At 49.2% G+C, this 24,113-nt stretch overlaps 1 protein-coding gene across 1 annotated transcript in view; it reads right to left on the bottom strand.

Annotated features, from left to right (window-relative positions):
• The window catches only part of LOC311528697 (uncharacterized protein C21orf58), a 35,210-nt gene extending 11,316 nt beyond the window's left edge, over positions 1-23,894 (bottom strand). The window contains exons 1-4 of the mRNA XM_084644039.1: positions 23,792-23,894; positions 4,236-4,293; positions 1,729-1,802; positions 914-1,057 (exon numbers count right to left, since the gene is read on the bottom strand). Of these exons, the coding sequence (XP_084500165.1) occupies positions 914-1,057; positions 1,729-1,802; positions 4,236-4,293; positions 23,792-23,794 (279 nt within the window). The 5' untranslated portion in view covers positions 23,795-23,894. The remainder of the gene's footprint in view (positions 1-913; positions 1,058-1,728; positions 1,803-4,235; positions 4,294-23,791) is intronic.
• Between the last annotated feature and the right edge of the window lie 219 nt (positions 23,895-24,113).

The following is a 24,113-nucleotide window of genomic DNA, read 5'->3' as shown; positions in this document are numbered from 1 at the left end:
AGGGCCATATAAAAAGGGCTGCTCAACAGCACAGAGTTAGTCTCTCACTGGAGTGTAAGGGAGAAGGACTGGCTACCTTAGAGGAGTACTTCAGAGCAGAGTTGGGGTCAGAGGAGCAATAGGTAGCTCCAGGCTGAGGCCCTGATACAAAGGGCTAGGAAGGTGCTAGGGCTATGGGGAAGTGGCCCATGGAAATAAGCAGTGGGAGTTGGAGGAGTGGCAGCACATGGCTGCTGGCTATAGGGTCCCTGGGTTGGGGCCTGGAGTAGTGGGCAGGTGTGGCCTGAGTCCCCCATCCCCCTCACTCGCCACAGCGAGGGTGGCCAGTATTTGGACTGCAGTTTACTCCTTGAGGTGAGGGGCTAGCCCAAAGGCTACAGTAGGCCATAGTGGCAAGTGGCTGGATTAGAGACAGCTGGTTCCCCCCAGAAGTGAGAGGAAAAAGTGGAGTGGGGCACAGCCCAGATGAGGATGCTGTGGTCCGGGGAATGATGTGGCTCTTAGAGGTGGAGCAGAAGTGATGGTGGTGAGACACCACTAGAGGAAGGTGCGCCGACAACCAAGAGCTAATTCCCAGCATGGCTAGCAGGAGGTGGTGAGTCATGCCCCCTCACACTAATGTTAAGATTTTTGTCACTGTTATTTCAGTAAAAGTCATGGACAGGTCACAGGCTTCTGTGATTTTTTTGTTGTTTACTGCCCCTGACCGGTCTGACTTTTATTAAAAATAATGGTGGGGTTGGCTGCTGGGGGGAGACTGGCAGCTCTGGGGCTCCTGCTGCTCTGGGCACAGGGCTAAACCTGAGGCAGAAAATGTCTCGGAAAGTCACAGAATCCATGACAAAATCTTGCCCTTACTTATAGCGTGTACTGTTGGGGGTATGCACTGGTTCTGACATGGGGAAGATCTTACTGTCTGCTGGATGATCCTTGGTGCTTCTGGTGCAGGAGCCAGAGGGGACGTCAGGTAAACAGGTACTGGCTCCGGCCGGTAGTTCTTTCTGGGGCCTCCTGCCAACACACAGGGCTGTGAAAATTCTTCCAAAAGGTGCTGCTCCTGAAAGATCAGTGACACAGGGGCGGGGGGAACAACTCTGTGCAGTAAAGGCAGGAAACATGAATATGTTCACAGGGCTCCACTTGGCCCTGATATAACTCTAGTAACTCCCCACCAGGGTTGAATTTGACCCACAGGGGCTCCACAGTCATAGGACATGACCGGCTAACTGGAAACATCCCAAAGCCTGGTCAGCCTCTGCACTGGCACAGCTATGGGGGCACGGAGTGCCCTTCGGGGCAAACGCAGCTTTCTCCTCTCTTCCCCCCCTCCCCCCCACAGCTTTTCTAGGGATACTCGGTTCCCTGGCTGCCTACAAGCCCCATAATACTCACATGGCCCCACGAGCAGCTGCCCAAACAACAAGTTCCCAAAGACCCTTAGGGGGTGATTTGTCTGTCTGGAGCATGCCCTGGGGCACGAGGGTTGGACCTGCTCCTGCAGCATTTCCCCCAGTATCCCAGGAATAAAAAAAGCACTCATGGATTTTTGCTTCCCTTTTACATTCTTCTCAAAGTTCAATCATGCAGTCCCTGAGCCTCCCAATACCAGCATAGTCTGGTAACTGCTATTGCAATTGCCATTATCCATGGGCGATGCACACTCCAGGATACTGTTTAACTACTGAAAGCCCCTGCAGCAGTCACCTCGTAGTACAGGGAAGATCTTACCCTAAGCTTCCGCAGGAGGTCTTTCCTTCGCCTCAGCGCATTCTGCAGTGCATCCTCCTGTCCATCGTTACTCCCTGAAAGAGGAATCTGATAGGCTCTGTTGCCTCCTTAAAGGATAACTAAGAGAAAGGGCTGTTCTAGCCAGGACTGGCTCTAGGCACCGGCAAAGCGAGCACGTGCTTGGAGCGGTACAATTCCAGGGGCGGCATTCCAGCCACCCTTTCTTCTTCTTTTTTTTTTTTCCCTTGGGCAGTTGCGCTCTTGAAGCTTGGGGTGGCAAAAAACCTAGAGCTGGCCTTGGTTCTAGCAGTTACCATAGTGGGTTAACTCTAGAAAATGTGATACTCTATTGTTATTACTTTTTTCCAGTCAAAAAAAATTATTTTCTGGTCACTTTCTTGACAATCCTGTCACAAGAATGAACGAGGATTTTATTGTACCAAGTACAGCAAAGACAATATCACCTCTCACTGGCAGATGGTTTCAGTAAGAAAAGAACAGACTGATGGGATGTTTCACTTATACACTGAATTCCTATATACAGGAGGTCCCCTTGGCCCTTACATCACCCCAATACATTTGTATCACTTGTGTCTGTTATCTGACATTCTTTGCACAAGTTTCACAGCAACCTGGGGAATATGGATGTTGGTTTCCAATTGCATCTGTTTGGCCAGCACAGCTTACTCCCTGGATTTAATAATCTGGCATCCTCTCTCCCCCATTTGATTCGCATTCTACAAACTGTGATCTGTGTTCTTCTCTGTACAGCTTTGCTGGTGCAAAGCAGGCCAACACTGACTTAGCAGGTGCGTGAAGGATTATTCCTGCTTAGGGGAATCCTTGGGCAGGGCAGAGCTATCATAGTGGCTCCTTTACACACACCCCTGTCATGACTGCTGGGGGTATGGCCTTGGTTACACTAAGCGCTGCTCAGAAATAGCTGAGGATCTGACCCTGTCTGCTCTTTTGTACAAATACAACTCAAATGGGGTGGGGGGAGAAATTCCACCAATCAAAAGGCTGCATAGTGCACTGTGCCCTTCCTCATCACCCACGGAAGCAATTGGTATTTCATTCCAGCACTGATTTCAAGATAGGTCGCTGCTGAGCGGAGAATGCTTTCCTCCCATTAAGGGCTGTGTCTTCACCCTGCCCCAGCTTCTGCTGGCCTGTGGAGCTGCAGGTGGAGTGGCTGTCTTAGTGTAAGTGGGAGAATAGGCCCGCTATTGTGGGGAACTTTCCTGGCTCATACGCTACCCCCGTGAAGTGGGCTAGCGAAAGGATCTGAGTCCTCGCTCCCACTTCCTTTACCCAGAGGCCTGCCTAACCTCAAGGACTCTCCTGTGGGGCAGAGTCCTCGTAACGCCAACAAGGCTGAGCCCAGGATACCTGGGGGGCTTGACCCCCAACCTTGTTGGGGTCACTTAGGGCAGAGGCCAGGGTGTCCCCACTCCAGAGTGCTCTCTCTACACTGGGTGCTTCCCTGGCCCACTGATCATCACATACAGTTCAAAGCAAATTCAACTTATTTAAACAGCAACCAATTTTTAAAAAAAGGAAAACATGGGAAAGGCTAACGGAAAACCCATCACTCTGCTCTGTGGCATGGGGATCCCACAGCTAGCCAGCTCTGGAATGTCCAGTTCACAGTCTGCTCCTCCCACGTCCCAGGCCTCCTGCCCAGGCCCTGGCTGTGCTGCAGGGATGCTGCAGGTCGGACACTTGCTCTGGCGGTGGCCACACACCCTCAGGCTCTAGGTGGCAGGACCCTTCTTCCCAGCATCAGCTCCTTCTGCCTGGGTTACGATCCCATCCCCCTCCAAGTCTGGCCTGCAAGGCCTCTGGGCTGGGGGTGTCTCCCTGTGCTGAGCCCACTGCCCAGGATCCCCCCCTCGCTCTCTCCAGCTGCTCCCTGCACCTGGCTCTGGACTGCTCCAGCTCTTGCTCCACTCTCCTCAGCACTGATGCTGCTGCTCTGCCTCCTGCTCCCTGGGCTGCTTCTCAGGCTCTGGTTGCTGCAGCTCTCCTCCCAGCACAGGTCTGCTCTCTGGGCTGCTTCTCTGCTTTTGTTATTGCAGCTCTGCTCCCCAGCTCAGATCGGGCTCCTGCTTTCTCCTTAGCTTGGCCCCACTCTGTGACACACACACAGAGGATGGGACCCCCCCGGCCTCCTTACTCCCTCATTAGCCTGCCCACCCTGTCAATCAGGCTGACCTAGCGAATTGGCCTCTCCCCATTGCCCAAGATGCCTAGACTGAGGGAAGGAAGTTCCAGGAGTTTGAGGCCACTTTCCTGTTCCACTGTTAATATTTCTATCACCATAACAAACATAGGGTGCTTTCTGACTGCCTCACTGGGTGTGGTGGGTGAGAGCAGAGATGCCTCTCCTAGATTTGAAGGCTGGAAGAGACCATTGACCTCCTGCATAGCCCAGGTCCAAGAACATCACTCAATGATTGCTGTATGAAACTATGATCTGAACTAGAGCAAATCTTTTATCTTACTTGTTGTGGAGAGGGGCGACTCAATATTCTCCAGGGTCTCGCGTTCATTTTCTAGTTTCTGTGGATAAAACCATTGTGAGAACAGATTAAAAGTCAGGGACTGAGGCTCACAAGAACATCCAGTCCTGCATAACTAACAAACACTTTTGGGACACAAGGAAATAAAAGGGGGTTGGAAAGAAGGGACATCTCTCACTTCCTGCTAGTCACACTTAGGCCTGGTCTACACTATGAGTTTGTCGGATTTAGCAGCCTTAAATCCGAATTAACCCTGCACCTGTCCACAGAACAAAGCCATTTTTTTGACATAAAGGGCTCTTAAAACCGATTTCTGTACTCCTCCCCAACGAGGGGATTAGCGCTGAAATCTACATCACCATTTCGAATTAGGGTTAGTGTGGACACAATTCGAAGGTATTGGCCTCCAGGAGCTATCCCACAGTGCACCATGGTGAGTGCTCTGGACAGCGCTCTGAATTCAGATGCACTGGCCAGGTGTACAGGAAAAGCGCCGGGAACTTTTGAATCTCGTTTCCTGTTTGGCCAGGCGAGCTCATCAGCACAGGTGATCATGCAGTCCCAGAATCGAAAGAGCTCCAGCATGGACCGAACGGGAAGTACTGGATCTGATCACTGTATGGGGAGAGGAATCCATGCTATCAGAACTATGTTCCAAAAGACGAAAAGCCAAAACATTTAAAAAAATCTCAGAGGCCATGAGGGACAGAGGTTACATCAGGGACACAACACAGTGCCGCGTGAAACTTAAGGAGCTCAGACACGCGTACCAGAAAACCAAAGAATCAAACGGACGCTCCGGGACAGAGCCCCAGACATGCCGCTTCTACGCTGAGCTGCATGCAATTCTAGGGGGGCCATCACCACTACCCCACGCCTGTCTGTGGACTCCGAGGATGGGATACTCTCCGCCATGGCTGAGGATTTTGCAGATGGGGAAGATGAGGAGGAGGAGGAGGACAAGCTTGGGGAGAGCACACAGCACACCATTCTCCCTGACAGCCAGGATTTTTTCATCATCCTGACTGAAATACCCTCCCAACCCAATGAAGCCAGAGAAGGGACCTCTGGTGAGTGTACCTTTTTAAATATAATACATGTTACAAAAGCAAGCGGTTTTTAATGATTAAGTAGCCCTGAGGACTTGGGATGCATTCGTGGCCAGTACAGCTACTGGAAAAGTCTGTTAACGTGTCTGGGGATGGAGTGGAAATCCTCCAGGGACATCTCCATGAAGCTCTCCTGGAGGTACTCTAAAAGCCTTTGCAGAAGGTTTCTGGGGAGAGCAGCCTTATTCCATCCTCCATGGTAGGTCACTTTACCACGCCGTGCTAGTAGCAAGTAATCCAGTATCATTGCGTGACAAAGCCTGGCAGCGTATGGTCCCGGTGTTTGCTGGCATTCAAGCAACATCCGTTCTTTATCTCTCTGTGTTATCCTCAGGAGAGTGATATCGTTCATGGTAACCTGGTTGAAATAGGGGAATTTGATTAAGGGGACATTCAGAGGTGGCCGTTCCTACTGGGCTGTTTGCCTGTGGCTGAAAAGAAATCTTCCCCGCAGTTAGCCACGTGGTGGTGGGGGAGCATTGGAGCTGAGCTGTTCGCGTTTGGCTAGCAGGGATCTTCCCTGATACCAGCTAGGCAGTGGGGGGGGAAGAGAAAAGCGATTATCCCAGAGAATTGGATGTGGGGAGGGGGTTAGTTTTGGTTTCTGCTGCTGCACGTTAACAGGAAAACTGCAGCAGTAAATGGCCAACTCAAATGGGCTTTGCTTGGTATGGGAAAGGAGGGGGCTGCTGTTATGAAGGTTTCAGAAGCTGAAAGACTATGGCTTACCATGGCCGCCTGCAAGCTGAATTCTGTTGCCCGGCCCTGCGTGTGTGATCTCTAACACCAAATCCGCAGGCACTCAATATAAGATGCAAAATGCGACCTTGTACCAAAAATCACATGTGCTATGTAATGTGAATAGTGTTGTTCACCATGAAAAAGTATAGCCATTGTTCTGTAAAATGTATCTTTTTAAATACTTCACTCCCTTTTTTTCCTCCAGCAGCTGCAAATGTTTCAAGCCTCCCGCCTCCATCCCAGAGGCTATCTCAGATAAGGTGGTGAAAAAAAACCGCATGCGCGATTAAATGTTCTCTGAGCTCATGCAGTCGTCCGGCAGTGACAGAGCTGTGTGGAGGGACACAATTGCAGAGTACAGGACTGTGGTGGATGAACGTGAGGAGAGGTGGCAGCAGGAAGATCAGAGGAGGCATGAGGAAACGCTGGGGATACTGCGGGATCAAACGGACATGCTCTGGCATCTGGTGGAGGTTCATGAACGGCAGCAGGATCACAGACTGCTGCTGCAGCCCCTGCTTAGCTGCCCTCTCTCCTCCCCAAGTTCCATAGCCTCCTCGCCCAGACGCCCAAGAACGCAGGGTGGGAGGCTCCAGGCACCCAACCACTCCACCCCAGTGGACATCCCAAGCAACAGAAGGCTGGCATTCAACAAATTTTAAAGTGGCCTTTTCCTTCCCTCCTCCCACACCCCACTGGGCTACCTTGTGAGTTATCTCCCTATTTTTATAATCAATTAATAAAGAATACATGTTTTTTAAACTATAGTGACTTTATTTCCTTTGTAAGCAAGCTGTAATCAAAGGCAGAAGGGCAGGTGGCTTACAGGAAATTAGAGTCAACTAAGGGGGGTTGGGTTTTCATCAAGGAGAAACAAACAGAAGTGTCACACAGTACCCTGGCCAGTCACGAAACTGGTTTTCAAAGCTTCTGTGATGCGCACTGCTTCCTGCTGTGCTCTTCTGATTGCCCTGGTGTCTGACTGCACGTATTCAGCAGCCAGGCGATTTGCATCAACCTCCCACTCTGCCATAAACGTCTCCCCCTTATTCTCACAGAGATTGTGGAGCACACAGCAAGCAGCAATAACAATGGGAATATTGGTTTCACTGAGACAGTAAACTGCGCCAGTGACCCTTTAAACATCCAAATGCACACACTACCACCATTCTGCACTTGCTCAGCCTATAATTGAACAGCTGCTGACTACTGTCCAGGGTGCCTGTATACGGCTTCATGAGCCAGGGCATTAAGGGGTAGGCTGGGTCCCCAATGATAACTATAGGCATTTCAACATCCCCAACAGTTATTTTCTGGTCTGGGAAGTAAATCCCTTCCTGCAGCCGTTTAAACAGACCAGAGTTCCTGAAGACGCAAGTGTCATGACCCTTTCCCAGCCATCCCACGTTGATGTTGGTGAAACGTCCCTTTTGATCCACCAGTGCTTGCAGCACCATTGAAAAGTACCCCTTGCGGTTTATGTACTGGCTGCCTTGGTGATCCGGTCCCAAGATAGGGATATGCATTCCCTCTATAGCCCCACCACAGTTAGGGAATCCCATTGCAGCAAAACCATCTAGTGTGACCTGCACATTTCCCAGAGTCACTACCTTCAATAGCAGCAGCTCAGTGATTGCATTGGCTACTTGCATCACAGCAACCCCCACAGTAGATTTGCCCACTCCAAATTGATTACCGACTGACCAGTAGCTGTCTGGCGTTGCAAGCTTCCACAGGGCTATTGCCACTCACTTCTCAAGTGTAAGGGCTGCTCTCATCTTGGTATTCTTGCGCCTCAGGGCAGGGGAAAGCAAGTCACAAAGTTCCATGAAAGTGCCCTTACGCATGTGAAAGTTTCGGAGCCACTGGGAATCATCCCAGACCTGCAACACTATGTGGTCCCACCACTCTGTGCTTGTTTCCCGGGTGCAGAATCGGCGTTCCACAGCATAAGCCTGCCCCATTAACACCATGATTTCCAAATTGCGGGGGAACGCAGTTTTAGAGAAAAGTGTGTTCATGTCCTCATCACCGCGCTGCCGTCACCTCCTCACCTGGTTTTTCAGGTGCTGGTTCTGCATACACTGCACGATAATGTGTGAGGTGTTTACAATGGTCATAACTGCTGTGGTGAGCTGAACGGGCTCCATGCTTGCTGTGCTATGGCATCTGCTCCTGCTCGGGCAATCCAGGGAAAAGGACGTGGAACGATTGTCTGCCGTTGCTCTGATGGAGGGAGGGGTGACTGATGCCTTGCCTTACAGGGAATTAAAATCAACAAAGGGGGTGGCTTTGCGAGAAACCGAATGGCCCCCTTAAGGACAGAACTCAAAACCTCAAGGATAGAACTCAAAACTGGGTTTAGTAGGCCGTTGATTTCACGGAGGGAGGGAGGAGAAAATGAATACAAAACAAATCTGGTCTATTTCTTGTTTTGATCCACTTCATCTATCTTTATACATCTTGCTGGCAGCAGACTGCAGTACGACCACTAGCCATCGTCATCTCCTGGGTGCTCGGCAGAAGACGGTGCAGTATGACTGCCTGCCATCGTCTTCTGCTGACTGCAGATTAAAAGACAGAGCACTGCCGGTAGGTCTGAATCTCCATGAAACTTAAAAGGGAAATGACCTGGCTGAGTCACTCCCATGTTTGCCCAGGCACTCCGACCTCATTGAGGTCGGTTAAAAGAGCACCCAGGACTACGTCGACGACCGCTACCAGTCATACTGCACTGTCTGCTGCTAAAAGGCAATAAACTGCTGCTGTGTAGCAATGCAGTACCACGTCCGACAGCACCCAGGAGACCTACATTGACGGTGAGCTGAGCGGGCTCCATGCTTACTGTGATATGGCGTCTGCACAGGTAACTCAAGAAAAAAGGTGCAAAACAATTGTCTGCCCGTGCTTTCACGGAGGGGGGAAGGGGGGCCTGACGATATGTACCCAGAACCACCCGCGACAATGTTTTAGCCCCATCAGGCACTGGGATTTCTACACAGAATTCAAATGGGCGGCGGAGACTGCAGGAACTGTGGGATAACTACCCACAGTGCAATGCTCAGGAAGTCGATGGTTGCCTCGGTACTGTGGACACACTCCACTGACTACATGCACTTAGAGCATTTGTGTGGGAGAACACACAATCAACTGTATAAAAACACTTTCTACAAAACTGACTTCTATAAATTTGACCTAATTTCATAGTGTAGACAAGGCCTTATTGTGCATCTGCAACAGAAAAAGGAATCCCATACAGAGCTACCAGTCCACATCCTTGGCTGTGGCTGGGAACTCCCGGGCTAGGGTTGGAGGTTTGGGGGTGGGGGTTGCCTTGGTGATTTGCCTGGTATGCAGCAGTCCCATAGTGACAAGTTAGGGTACTTTGAAGACAGTTTGGACGTGTACCTGCTGATAACATGGGGAGCTGGCATCTCTGCTTGCCCCCTTTGCACCGCACCCCCCTCTTTTGGCAAAAGTGGGCATTTGTCCTGTTGGCAAGAGCAAACTGATGAAGTCAGCAAGAGCAAATGGGACAAATGCCTCCTTTTGGAAAAGAAGAAGAAAAAGAAAAAAAAAGTTGGGACCGCCAGGACAGGGTTTAAAAAAGGGACTGCCCTGGCCAAAACAGGACATATGGCCACCCTACCCCTTTCCCTTTAGTTGTGGCCTGAGGTGAGCTCTCCAGTCTTCCTGAGAGTCCTCCAACATACACAGGGAAGGGAAAACTTGACCAGCCTTTATACCCCTAGGCTAAAAAACAAGAAGAACGTCGGCATGTACACACACCCACCCCACATAAAGAAAAAAAAATGATTGATGCCATTTTTAAAGATTACAAAAAGCAAGAGAGTGCACAGGTAAAACAAGTACCCCTTTAATACACAAACATGGGGGCAGCTTGGAATGATTAAAAGTGCAGGTACTTTCCTCCTGGCATATCTTGAGGTAAAATATAATCACAGTTTAAAAAAAAAAAGTCTAAACCCCCCACCTAGACCTAGGACAATACCTAGGTCTTTGTTGAATCTTCTTTGCCTAAGGCAGAAGAAGCAAAGGCCCTGGATCTGTGAGGTGCAACAGAAAAATTAAACCAAAACTGATCAAGACCTGAATCTCATCAAAAAACGTAAGGGGCCCACACTTTCCTTGGCTTTCTTCTTGTTGCCAACATACCTGAAGAAACCCTTCTTGTTACTCTTAACATCTCTTGCTAGCTGCAGCTCCAGGTGTGATTTGGCCCTCCTGATTTCATTCCTACATGCCCGAGCAATACTTTTATACTCTTCCCTGGTCATCTGTCCAATCTTCCACTTCTTGTAAGCTTCTTTTTTATGTTTAAGATCCACAAGGATTTCACTGTTAAGCCAAGCTGGTCTCCTACCATATTTACTATTCCTTCGACACATTGAGATGGTTTGTCCCGGTAACCTCAATAGGGATTCCTTGAAATACAGCCAGCTCTCCTGGACTCCTTTCCCCCTCATGTTATTCCCCCAGGGGATCCTACCCATCAGTTCCCTGAGGGAGTTGAAGTCTGCTTTCCTGAAGTCCAGGGTCCGTATTCTGCTACTTACCTTTCTTCCCTGTGTCAGGATCCTGAACTTGACCAACTCATGGTCACTGCCTCCCAGATTCCCATCCACTTTTGCTTCCCCTACTAATTCTTCCCGGTTTGTGAGCAGCAGGTCAAAAAAAGCTCCCCCCCTAGTTGGCTCCTCCAGTACTTGCACCAGGAAATTGTCCCCTACATTTTCCAAAAACTTCCTGGATTGTCTGTGCACCGCTGTATTGCTCTCCCAGCAGATATCAGGATGATTAAAGTTGCCCATGAGAACCAGGGCGTGCGATCTAGTAGCTTCTGCGAGTTGCCGGAAGAAAGCCTCATCCACCTCATCCCCCTGGTCCGGTGGTCTATAGCAGACTCCCACCACTACATCACTCTTGTTGCTCACACTTCTAAACTTAATCCAGAGGCACTCAGATTTTTCTGCAGTTTCATACCGGAGCTCTGAGCATTCATACTGCTCCCTTACATACAGTGCTACTCCCCCACCTTTTGTGCCCTGCCTGTCCTTCCTGAACAGTTTATAACCATCCATGACAGTACTCCAGTCATGTGAGTTATCCCACCAAGTCTCTGTTATTCCAATCACGTCATAATTCCTTGACATCACTAGGACCTCCAGTTCACCCTGCTTGTTTCCAAGGCTTTGTGCATTTGTATATAGGTACTTGAGATAACCTGCTTTGTGCATTTGTATATAGGCACTTGAGATAACAGTACTCCAGTTGATGCCTTATTGGTGCTGAGTAGAGTGGAAGATTTACTTCTTATGTCTTGCTTACAACACTCCTGCTAGTATATTCCAGAATGATGTTCCATTTTCTTGCAACAATATTACATTGTTGACTCATATTTAGTTTGTGATCCACTATAACCCCGAGATCCTTTTCTGCAGTACTCCTTCCTAAACACCCATTTCTCATTTTGTATTTGTGCAATTGATTATTCCTTCCAAAGTGTAATACTTTGCATTTGTCCTTATTGAACTTCATCCTATTTATTTCAGATAATTTCTTCAGTTTCTCAAGATAATTTTGAATTCTAATCTTGTCCTCCAAAGTGCTTGCAACTCCTCCCAGCTTGGTATCATCTGCAAATTTTATAACTCTACTGTCTATCCTATTATCCAAATCATTTATGAAGGTATTGGATAGAACCAGATGTAGAACAGCTATCTGTGGGATCTCACTTGATACTCCCTTCCAGTTCGACTGTGTGCCATTGATAACTATTCTCTGAGCACTGTTTTCCGACAAGTTGCACATCCATGTTATAGTAGGATTGTCTAAGGCTATATTGCCCCAGTTGGCTTACGAGAGGGTCATGTGAGACAATATCAAAAGCTTTATTGAAGTAGAAATAACTCACATCTACTGCTTCCCCCATCAATAAGGCTTGTTACCCTGTCAAGGGAGGCTATTAGGTTAGTTTGACACAATTTTCTTGACAAATACACATCTTAGGGACCACATGGGTCTCCAACCCTGATCCCCAAGGCTCATAAGAGCAAGGCAGTCCCAATCTGCCACCTAGTGATATGAATAGCAGCTGAACTCTAGTAGAGGACCCCAGTCCTGAGATCTGATTGGTGAAACCATGCAGATCCTGATTAGTCCCCAGCCTATATTTAACCCAAGACCAGGAACAGGAAGTTGGCCATACAACTGTGTTCTCCCTGCTTCGGACTGCTTTCCCTGTGATTCCTGCTCTTTGTGCCTGCTGTTGATCAACTGGTAACCTGACCCTACCTGCCTTCTGACACCTGACTCTTGGTTTGCCTTCTGGCCTGTCTCAGACTCTAACCTCCTGGTATTGGACTTGGCCTAACTCCTGATTCCCGCTCTGACCACTCAGTCGATTGCCTATGTCCTGGTTGTGACACCATGTTGACTGTTACTTATTATCTTCTAGGTGCTTATAAATTGATTGACTATTTGTTCCATTATCTTTCTGGCTATTGAAATTAAGCTGATTAATCTAATCTGCCTAGGTTATCCTTGTTACCCTTTTTATAGATAGGTACTATATTTGCCTTTTTCCAGTCCTCTGGGATCTCTCCTATCCTCCATGAGTTCTCAAAGATAATTGCTAATGGCTCAGAAATCTCTTCAGCCAGTTCCTTAAGTATTCTAGGTTGTATTTTTTTCCACCTAGACTTGCTTCCCATAGGATCTTAAACCTAACAATTCTCTGACTTGGCTAAAGCCTGCCTTCTTGAAGTCCATGGTCTTTATTCTGCTGTTTTCCCTCCTACCATTAGAATCATGAACTCTATCACTTCATGATCACTTTCACCCAAACTGACTTCCACCTTCAAATTTTCAATTAGTTCCTCCTTATTTGTCAGAATCAAATCTAGAAAAGCCTTTCCCCTAGTCACTTTCTCCATCTTCTGTAATAAAAAGCTGCTCCAGGCATTCTAAGAACTGGTTGGATAATCTGTGCCCTGCTGTATTTTCCTAAAGATGTCCGGGTAGTCGAAGTCCCCCACCATCACCAAGTCCTGTGATTTGCATGATTTTTTGAGTTAATAACTATAATGATCATGGTTATAATTATTTGAAGTTTTACAAAGATACAAAAATATGAATGCTGCATTGTTATCTTACCTTCTCCAGGAGTTTGAGTTTCAGTTGGGTCATGTGATCTACCATTGAAGAGTCTGTCATTGTGGCAAATTTTCAGAGTAATAGGTAGGTAGATGTAGATTACACAGCTAAACTAGGGGACACAGCTTTTAATTGCAGTGCTTTTTGTCCTCAAGGATCTTCAAAGAAGCATTCCATAAAAAGTCTCCTCAATATGAGTGGGTGACAATAGAAGACAATATTTAAAAAAAATGTTCCCAGACTCAGATGAATGACTAAGGGCAACACAGATATTCCAAGCACACCTTTCTCTGCTATTTCTTATTGCAGTCCCTTGTGCTGGGGATAGGTCATGGTTGCTGCAATGTTGCTCAGCTTGAAATTGTCACTCCTTTCTTAATTGTTGCTAGCCTTTGCTTCAAAGCGTCACTAAGCCCAGCCCTATGCGTTGCTAGCGTGCTCTTATGACTAGCTCTGAGTACAGGCCGTGTAGCCTGGTTGCTAAGTTTGTAGTGCCTGTCTACAATCTAAACAACTTATCTCCAGGCTTACATGACTTGCATACAGTAAACTGAACTACCAGCACATCAAGTAGAGACAAAAGCCAAACTGAAACCACAGCCAGTTTTGTCCATAACATGAGGCCAGTGTCGGGGGACCAGATTGCATACATGAGTAAAGGTGGCAGTGGTGTTGTAGCTGTATCAGTCCCATGATATGAGAAAGATGAGGTGGGTGAAGCAATATCTTCTATTGGGCCAATTTCTGGTGATGAGAGAGACAAGTTTACACAGAGCTTGGGAGGAGAAGGTGGCTTAAAGCCACCTTCCCATCTCCCTAATACTGATCCTCCCTATAGTTGTTGGCATACGTTACAGCAGCCCAGGGGTGGGCCTACTCATGTAAGTAAAGTTAAGCATGTGCGTAAGTTGTTGCAGGATCAGGGTCTAAGTGAGGTTGGGATGATGATGTATGCTGTGTATACCAAGTCTGCTGCTCCAGGGGATGTTTGAGGGCCCATTCCAGGGCCCACAGATGGCATTCAGGGGCCCAATCCATGGTCCCCAAGGAGTGTTCAGGGGCTCATTTTGGTGACCCGAGATTATTCAGGGCCTGGCCCAGTGTCTGTAGGAGGTGTTCAGGGGCTCACTCAGGTTGCCCCAAGGGTCCATCCCAGCATCTCAAGGAGTGTTCAAGGGGTGTTGAAGGGTCACTCCTGCAGTTCCTTGTCTGTCCCTGGACCTACAGGCGGTTTACAGGAGTCTGTCCCAGTGTCTCCAACAGTAGACCCCAGTAGTTATTCTGGTGGTGGTTCAGGGGTTCCCAGCAGGTCATCAGCAGGACATGTCAAGACCCACAGGAGGTGTTCAGAGGCCCATCCTACCATTAACAAGGCAGGGAAGTCTCTACCATGATGTACCATTGTATGAAACTGTTGTCTCAATTTTGTCTGCATGATTCAGTGGCAGTGGGTTTGATTCTCCTTTTACAGCAGTGTAAATCAGGAATAACTTAATTCATAGTTTTTTTGTTTTTTTTTTTAAAGCCAGAAGGGACATCATCTAATCTAACCTCCTGTATAACACAGGCCATAGAATTTCAACCACTTACCGCTATATAAAGCCCAATAAGGTGACTAAAGCATAGCTTCCAGAAAGGCACCCAGTTCTGATTTGAAGTCTTGAAGAGAGAGAATCCACTATTTCCCTTGGCAGCTTTGGCAAGTGATTAATCACTCTCTGTTAAAAATTTGCACCTTATATCTAATTTGAATTTGTCTGGCTTTAGTTTCTAGCCCAGTGATGGGCAACCTGACGTCCCTGCAGCCCATCCCACTTCCCGCAGCTCCCATTGGCTGGTAATGGCGAACCATGGCCACGGGGCGCAGTGGGCAGCTGGGTCTGCAGACAGTCAATGAAAAGAAACTGTCTCACGGCCTGCTAGCAGATTGCCCACCACTGTTCCACCCACTATGCCTTTCTCCGCTAGGTTCAAGAGCCCTTTAGTATCTGTATTCTCTCCCTGAGTAGGTACTTATACACTGTGATCAGCTCACCTTCTTTTTGATAAGCTAAACAGCTAAATGCTAAAAGTCTCTCAGTGTAAGGCAGTATATTTCCAGGTTTCAAATAATTTTTGTGGCTATTTTCTGTGCCATCTTTAATTTTTCAACATCCTTTTTAAAATGTGGACACCAAAATAAACACCAGTATCAGTCTTAACAATATTCTTTCTTCCTAGATATATGACCTTGTATTTGACTTAGAATCATAGAATCATAGAATATCAGGGTTGGAAGGGACCCCAGAAGGTCATCTAGTCCAACCCCCTGCTCAAAGCAGGACCAATTCCCAGTTAAATCATCCCAGCCAGGGCTTTGTCAAGCCTGACCTTAAAAACCTCTAAGGAAGGAGATTCTACCACCTCCCTAGGTAACGCATTCCAGTGTTTCACCACCCTCTTAGTGAAAAAGTTTTTCCTAATATCCAATCTAAACCTCCCCCACTGCAACTTGAGACCATTACTTCTCGTTCTGTCATCTGCTACCATTGAGAACAGTCTAGAGCCATCCTCTTTGGAACCCCCTTTCAGGTAGTTGAAAGCAGCTATCAAATCCCCCCTCATTCTTCTCTTCTGCAGGCTAAACAATCCCAGCTCCCTCAGCCTCTCCTCATAACTCATGTGTTCCAGTCCCCTAATCATTTTTGTTGCCCTTCGCTGGACTCTCTCCAATTTATCCACATCCTTCTTGAAGTGTGGGGCCCAAAACTGGACACAGTACTCCAGATGAGGCCTCACCAATGTCGAATAGAGGGGAACGATCACGTCCCTCGATCTGCTCGCTATGCCCCTACTTATACATCCCAAAATGCCATTGGCCTTCTTGGCAACAAGGGCACACTGCTGACTCATATCCAGCTTCTCGTCCACTGTCACCCCTAGGTCCTTTTCTGCAGAACTGCTGCCTAACCATTCGGTCCCTAGTCTGTAGCTGTGCATTGGGTTCTTCCGTCCTAAGTGCAGGACCCTGCACTTATCCTTATTGAACCTCATCAGATTCCTTTTGGCCCAATCTTCCAATTGGTCTAGGTCCTTCTGTATCCTATCCCTCCCCTCCAGCGTATCTACCACTCCTCCCAGTTTAGTATCATCCGCAAATTTGCTGAGAGTGCAATCCACACCATCCTCCAGATCATTTATGAAGATATTGAATAAAACCGGCCCCAGGACCGACCCTTGGGGCACTCCACTTGATACCGGCTGCCAACTAGACATGGAGCCATTGATCACTACCCGTTGAGCCCGACAATTTAGCCAGCTTTCTACCCACCTTATAGTGCATTCATCCAGCCCATACTTCCTTAACTTGCTGACAAGAATACTATGGGAGACCGTGTCAAAAGCTTTCATTAATACATTTTGTTGAAATGAGCTCAGCTTACCAAATGGTCTCAACTGCTCTGCATAATGGTTCTTATTTACCACTCAGACAATCTTAAAATTAGTGGATAACATAATCAGCAATGATTTTTATATTCTAGATCGTTGATAAAAATATTAAATAGCATTGGGTCTAGAACGGATTCTTCCAGAACCACATTACAAACACCCATGTTTGATAATGATTAAGGCTACATTTTAGTCACAAGTATCTTTAGTAAAAGTAATGGACAGGTCACAGGCAATAAACAAAAATTCATGGCCAGTGACCTGTCCATGACTTGTACTATACACCCCTGACTAAATCTTGGGGGTGCGGTGGGGCATGGCCCTGGAGGGCACCACGGGGGTACGGTGGGGCTGGCAGGCTCCCTACCTGGTTCTGCGCCTGCCCAGAAGCAGTGATATTCCCCCTTCCTCAGCTCCTACGCGGAGGCGTGACCAGGCAGCTCTGCATGGTGCCTCTACCCCAAGTGCTGGCTCTACAGCTCCTGTTGGCCAGGAACTGCAGGTAAGCGCCACCCAGAGCCCTCACCCCTCCTGTGCCCCAGCCCTGAGCTCCCTCCCACACCCAAACTCCTGCTGCTGTTGGGGGTGGGGGGCACACTGTGATCCGAGACTGCCCCAGTAGCGGCCGGTGTGGCTGGCCAGGGGGCTGCCCGAGCTGCTCAAGCAGCCCCCGGGCTAGCTGCTGCAGAAGCCACAGAGGTCCTGGAAAGCCGTGACTTCCGTGACCTCTGTGACAAACTCACAGACTTAATTCCCCATTGACAACTACTTTTTTGAGATCTCCGTCACTTATTTATCAATTTTAACAAGTGCTTTATTGATGTTGTATAGTGCTAGATTTTTTTTTTAAATTACAGATGTAAACCAAGGATGGTAAGGGGAGGATCAACCACAGTTGTAGATAAAGAGCACCATTATTTTTAATAGAATTGTGCCTGCACACCCTGACATATCTCATGCTAGAAGCAGTATCTGAGTATGCTATTTTCTGAAGCCACACGTGGTTTTTCTATCCAAACTGGGAGCAAAAAGTTTTGCAGCCATGCACTAGGGTTACCTGGAGCCAGTGGTGAGCTGGAGCTGGTTCGTGTGAACCGATTGTTAAATTTTGAAGCCGGTTTAGAATTTTGAAGCCGGTTGTTAAAGGGGTGGGCAAACTCCGGCTCGTGGGCCACATGCGGCTCGTGGGACTGTCCTGTCCGTCCCGCCTGAGCTCTCAGCTGGGGAGGCTCCCCTGTGAATTTTTATTCACCCGGCAGCACCTTTGGTGACACTTCGGTGGTGGGTCCTTCACTTGCTCCGGGCCTTTGGCGGCGGGTCCTTCACTGCTGCTGAAGACCTGTAGCGACTGAAGGATGTGCTGCCAAAGTGCCGCTGAAGACCCGGAGCGACTGAAGGAACCGGTTCTTCAGCTTCTGGCATCTCATCACTGCCTGGAGCTGAGGCAAACCTCTTGTCCCAAGGACTGCAACTAACCAATGCCATATCATAGTTCGGATGTAGACGAACAGGACTGTAGAGCTGTGGAAGTCTTCTACCATGGAAACCTATAGTTGCTTGCAAATTGCAATGTCTTTAGGGCATTTGTAGCACACAGGGACTGTGTATCAACGTACTATTGGCTGGATATATCAGTATTCTAGGGGTGGGCAAACTACGGCCTGCGAGCCGCACCACACGGCTTGTCCCCACCCCAGCCAGGGTGCTGGGCCGGGGGCCGCACCACATGGCTCGACTCTGCCCTGGCTGGGGGGCGCACCACCCAGGTTGGCCCTGCTCCGGCTCCTATAAGCTCCAATGGGAGCTGCAGGGGCGGTGCCTGCAGATGGGGCAGTGTGCAGAGCCTCCTGGCCACACCTCCACATAGGAGCCAAAGAAGGGACATGCTGCTGCTGTTGCTGCTTCCGCTTCCGGGAACCACTTGAGGTAAGTGCCACTCAGAGCCTGCAACCTCTGAGCCTCTCCCCATGCCCCAGCCCCAGCCCTGATTCCACCTCCCGCTCTCTAAACCCCTCGATCCCAGCCCAGAGCACCTTCCTGCGCCCCAAACCTCTCATCTCCAGTCCTATGTCAGAGCTCGCACTCCCACATCAATTTTATTAGCATTCATGGCCTGCCATACAATTTCTAATCCCCAATGTGGCTGTCGGACCAAAAAGTTTGTCCTCCCCTGCAATATTCTCTCATACTCCTGAGTCCCAGTCCAGCACCCTATCCAGCACCCTCCACTGTAGGCTGATTTTTGCTGTGAACTTCACCATCCTATCACAGGAAAGTTACAAAAGTACCCTTATAACATTCTCGGCACTGCCAAAGAAGTTGATTTTACATTAGCAACCCCCCCCCCAAAAAAAACAAAATAAAAAACCCCTCTTGAGACCTGTTTATAAATTTATTATTATATTTTGTATTTTCTTTGCAGCAAATGCATTAATTACTACAGCTAAGGATTTCTTGCTGGTGGCTTGTCATATGGGGCAGTTGTTTAGGTGGTTGCTTGGACTCTCAAGCACATTAATATGTGATGTTGAATAGTTCATATGTCAACTCACAAAAGAGAGAATAGAAAAATAAATACACACCTCATACCATGCTTTTCTGAGGGGTAAACAACAGGCACTGCAATGTTTTCTCTTGGTTCATTCACAGATCACTGATAAAATAAATTCTAGCCACTGGAAACAATGGCCTAAAATTCTTCCAGATCCACCCAGCTGATCCCTTATGGCAAGGCAATCACAGAGGTGCAACAGAGCAGAATTTGGTGCTGTGTGCGTGTCCCTGTCTTTTCCTATATTCAATACACTAGCAATTTGCAGTTTGTTTTGACCTAGATCAAAACAGTACATAGGAAAGAAAGGAGATTACTGAATTATTAGGCTAGTACTCCCCACCCTAGGGTATTTGGTGACACTAAACACAATGAAGAGAATAGCAGGACCACTTTATTCCCATCCCTGCTTCTGCTGTTCTACCTAGCACAATATTCACAACTGTCTACCCTCATATGACAGGTTTCAGAGTAAAAGCCGTGTTAGTCTGTATTCGCAAAAAGAAAAGGAGTACTTGTGGCACCTTAGAGACTAACCAATTTATTTGAGCATGAGCTTTCGTGAGCTACAGCTCACTTCATCGGATGCAGTAGCTCACGAAAGCTTATGCTCAAATAAATTGGTTAGTCTCTAAGGTGCCACAAGTACTCCTTTTCTTTTTACCCTCATATGAGGGTTCCCATTGACTTCAGTTAGATTACCCATATACCTAAGAGCTTTGCCAAATCTAGGTCATAGTACTATCTATACCGATATCTCTGTCTCTGTACACACAATGAATTCAACCTCCTTTAATGTTTATTAAATTAATATGCAAGCAAATCATGAAACCGTTATTGCTCCTCCACATTTCTGTGCCCTTAGCCATCAGCCCTCAGTTTCATGCAGAAAACACAGTAGAGGAATAACACTTCATGAGGAAGCAAAATAAAATAGAAGCAGCACGAATAGTAGAAGTACTATGACTAAAATAAAATAAACAAATGCATATGCTTCCTGCTTCATTTAATCAAAATGTAAATTTTCTCCCTGAGCTATTTCATAATGAAATTGAGCTCAAATTAGTTATGACTAGAGTTTGTATGTATATATCTTTATATTCTGATTTTTTTTAAAAAACAGGATGTTATGTCTACATTTATTATTTACTATTCCTAGCAGAGTAATGCCTAAAGGCCCCAACAGAAATCGCAACCCCATTGTGCTAGGTGCTGTACAAACCCATGAGAGTCGCTGCCACAAAGAGTACAGCCTAATGCCCTGATCATGCAGATATTTATGTCTATGCTTCATTTTATGTGCTGTGAATAGCCCATTAAAGTCAATGGGATTACCCACATTTTAAAAACTAAACACTTGCATAAATCTTGGCAAAAGTGGGATCTAAAGATTCTAAACTACATGTGGGAGGTTAAAGAGAGACAGAGAAAAGTGACTTGTCCAAGGTCACACAGCAGAGGAGTGGCAAAGCTGGGAAAAGAACAGAGGTCTTCTAGATACCAGATCTGTACTCTATGTACTACAGCAACACCTGATCTGGAAAAAACAAAAACAAAAAAACCCATCCCTGCAACAGTAAAAAATATATCAGTGATAGCAAAATGCTAAGCCTGTGTAATTGATGTGTGTTTTGAGAGAGCGAGGTGGGTGCCTGAAATTAGAATGAGCTGGGGGAGCAAAATTTTCTTTGCTTTAGATTGTAATAATATTTTCAATGCCTTCTGACTCTCCTCCCCCACAAGTCCCATCCTACCCGAGGACAGACACTGGGATTATTTAGTCTGCAGAAGACAAGAATGAGGGGGGATTTGATAGCTGCTTTCAACTACCTGAAAGGGGGTTCCAAAGAGGATGGATCTAGACTGTTCTCAGTAGTACCAGATGGCAGAACAAGAAGTAATGGTCTCAAGTTGCAGTAGGGGAGGTTTAGGTTGGATATTAGGAAAAACTTTTTTATTAGGAGGGAGGTGAAGCACTGGAATGGGTTATCTAGGGAGGTAGTGGAATCTCCTTCCTTAGAGGTTTTTAAGGTCAGGCTTGACAAAGCCCTGGCTGGGATGATTTAGTTGGGGATTGGTCCTGCTTTGAGCAGGGGGTTGGACTAGATTAGTGGTTCTCAAACTTTTGTACTGGTGACCCCTTTCACATAGCAAGCCTCTGAGTGCGACTCCCCCTTATAAATTAAAAGTGCTTTTAAATATATTTAACACCATTATAAATGGTGGAGGCAAAGCGGGGTTGGGGTGGAGACTGACAGCTTGTGACTCCCCTCCCCCATGTAATAACCTTGCAACCCCCTGAGGGGTCCTCACCCCCAGTTTGAGAATCCATGGACTAGATGACCTCCTGAGGTCCCTTCCAACCCTGATATTCTATACAGAGTGTGGTGCCTTCCAGCTAAGCTCTTTGGGGATTCTTACGTTTCTAACCTTTGTTTAAAGAACAGTTCTCAGTTGCTAGTTATAAGGTGCCTAAAACAGTGACTATCAAAAGGAAGGTGATCTCATCCCCACCACGTGCTGGGAAAGGGACAGAACAGCTGCATTTTAAAATTAACGATATGTCTGCACCACTACGGTAGCGGTAGCATTGGCCAGCACATGCCTCAGCAATGCTCCCTCGGAGCCTAGGCAAGGCTGATGGTGGTTGGTAGTGGGGGATGGGCTGGCTAGCCCCAGCCAGAAAGGGGGGGGGGGGCAGCTGGAGCAAGGTCGGGGAGCCAGGGCCTTGAGGGAGCAGGGGGACGAGAACAGGCAGCTCATAGCGCTAGGAGCGCTATCCCTGTGACATCCAAGCCCTGAGTGGGAGGACAGGGGATTGGGGGGTAGCATAATACTAGCAACCTCCTCCACATTCCGGGTGACCACCTGTCCCCTATTTTAAGGGCTGTACCTTGATCGTTTTAAATATTAAACTGAAGTTTATGATAATTGCATTGTACACTTGAGAGCAAAATCCATGACATGTTCCGGGAAAGGGTGTTCCCCTAAATTATCACTTAAAATACAGGGCCAGCCCCTATTATTATGTGAAAAGGAGTACTTGTGGCACCTTAGAGACTAACCAATTTATTTGAGCATAAGCTTTTCCACTTTATGCATCCGATGAAGTGAGCTGTAGCTCACGAAAGCTTATGCTCAAATAAATTGGTTAGTCTCTAAGGTGCCACAAGTCCTCCTTTTCTTTTTGCGAATACAGACTAACAGGGCTGCTACTCTGAAACCTGTTATTATGTGCTTGTCCTCTTATTTCCCTCCAACAACATTGGTGGGGGGGGGGGAGAAGCAGGGAAGGGGAGTTTCTATAGAGCTAGGAGCCCCTCCCTGTGGGGGGTCCCTAAAGCTAGGAGCCCCTCCCCTTGGGGCTGGGATGGGAGGGGGCACAGAGCTAGGAGCCCCTCCCTGGGGGGTAGGGCCAAAGGGGGGGGTCCCTAGAGCTAGGAGCCCCTCCCCTTGGGGCTGGGATGGGAGGGGGCACAGAGCTAGGAGCCCCTCCCTGGGGGGTAGGGCCAAAGGGGGGGTCCCTAGAGCTAGGAGCCCCTCCCCTTGGGGCTGGGATGGGAGGGGGCACAGAGCTAGGAGCCCCTCCCCGGGGGGGTAGGGCCAAAGGGGGGGTCCCTAGAGCTAGGAGCCCCTCCCCTTGGGGCTGGGATGGGAGGGGGCACAGAGCTAGGAGCCCCTCCCTGGGGGGGTAGGGCCAAAGGGGGGGTCCCTAGAGCTAGGAGCCCCTCCCCTTGGGGCTGGGATGGGAGGGGGCACAGAGCTAGGAGCCCCTCCCCTTGGGGCTGGGATGGGAGGGGGCACAGAGCTAGGAGCCCCTCCCCGGGGGGGTAGGGCCAAAGGGGGGTCCCTAGAGCTAGGAGCCCCTCCCCTTGGGGCTGGGATGGGAGGGGGCACAGAGCTAGGAGCCCCTCCCCGGGGGGGTAGGGCCAAAGGGGGGGTCCCTAGAGCTAGGAGCCCCTCCCCTTGGGGCTGGGATGGGAGGGGGCACAGAGCTAGGAGCCCCTCCCTGGGGGGGTAGGGCCAAAGGGGGGGTCCCTAGAGCTAGGAGCCCCTCCCCTTGGGGCTGGGATGGGAGGGGGCACAGAGCTAGGAGCCCCTCCCTGGGGGGGTAGGGCCAAAGGGGGGGTCCCTAGAGCTAGGAGCCCCTCCCCTTGGGGCTGGGATGGGAGGGGGCACAGAGCTAGGAGCCCCTCCCCGGGGGGGCAGGCCCTCAGGAGGCGGTCCATAGAGCTAGGGGGCAAGGTGGGGCCTGTGGGGGGGGTCCGCGCCCCCCCCCCCCGGGACGCACGCAGCCCCCACGGGCAGCGCAGCACTAGACGCTCTCCCTGCCCCGCCCCCACAGGGAGGAACCAGCGGGAAGCGCCTCACGCCCTGGGCCTGGGGGCGGAGACTCCCCCCCTCCCCCTCCCCCTCCCCCATCCCAGCTCCTGACTGGCCGGCTCGGTTTTCCCGGGGCTGAGGCCGCCCACTGGCGATTGGCTAGCTCCCCTGTGGGGGCGGGCCCTGGCCCCGCATCCTTTTGAACTGACCATCCAGGCAGCCGTAGCTCCGCGGTGGGGAGGAGCTTCTCCCTCCGCGCTTCCGTTGGCGGGGGCGGGAGCTGCAGAGGGAGGAGAACGCCGGCCCCTGCGGTCAATCCCAACCGTCCGTTCGTGCGACTGGGCACAGTGCCCCGCCCCCTGCCCCGCCCCCAGCCCCTCCCACTGCCCCCCAGCCCCGCCCACTGCCCTCCCCCCCCCGCAACCGCCCGGGCCCGGCCCAGACCCATGCCCCGCTGGCCGGTGGGTGGCCGCTGGGCGGAGTCGGCCGCGCGGCAGGAGCCCCTCGGGAGCGGCCAGGGCCCTCGCCGGG

Source organism: Lepidochelys olivacea (genome assembly GCF_965140295.1).
Source record: "Lepidochelys olivacea isolate rLepOli2 genome assembly, chromosome: 11".
In the NCBI taxonomy this organism is placed as follows: domain Eukaryota; kingdom Metazoa; phylum Chordata; order Testudines; family Cheloniidae; genus Lepidochelys; species Lepidochelys olivacea.
Note: the sequence above shows the minus strand (reverse complement) of the source record. Positions and strands in the feature narration are given on the sequence as shown.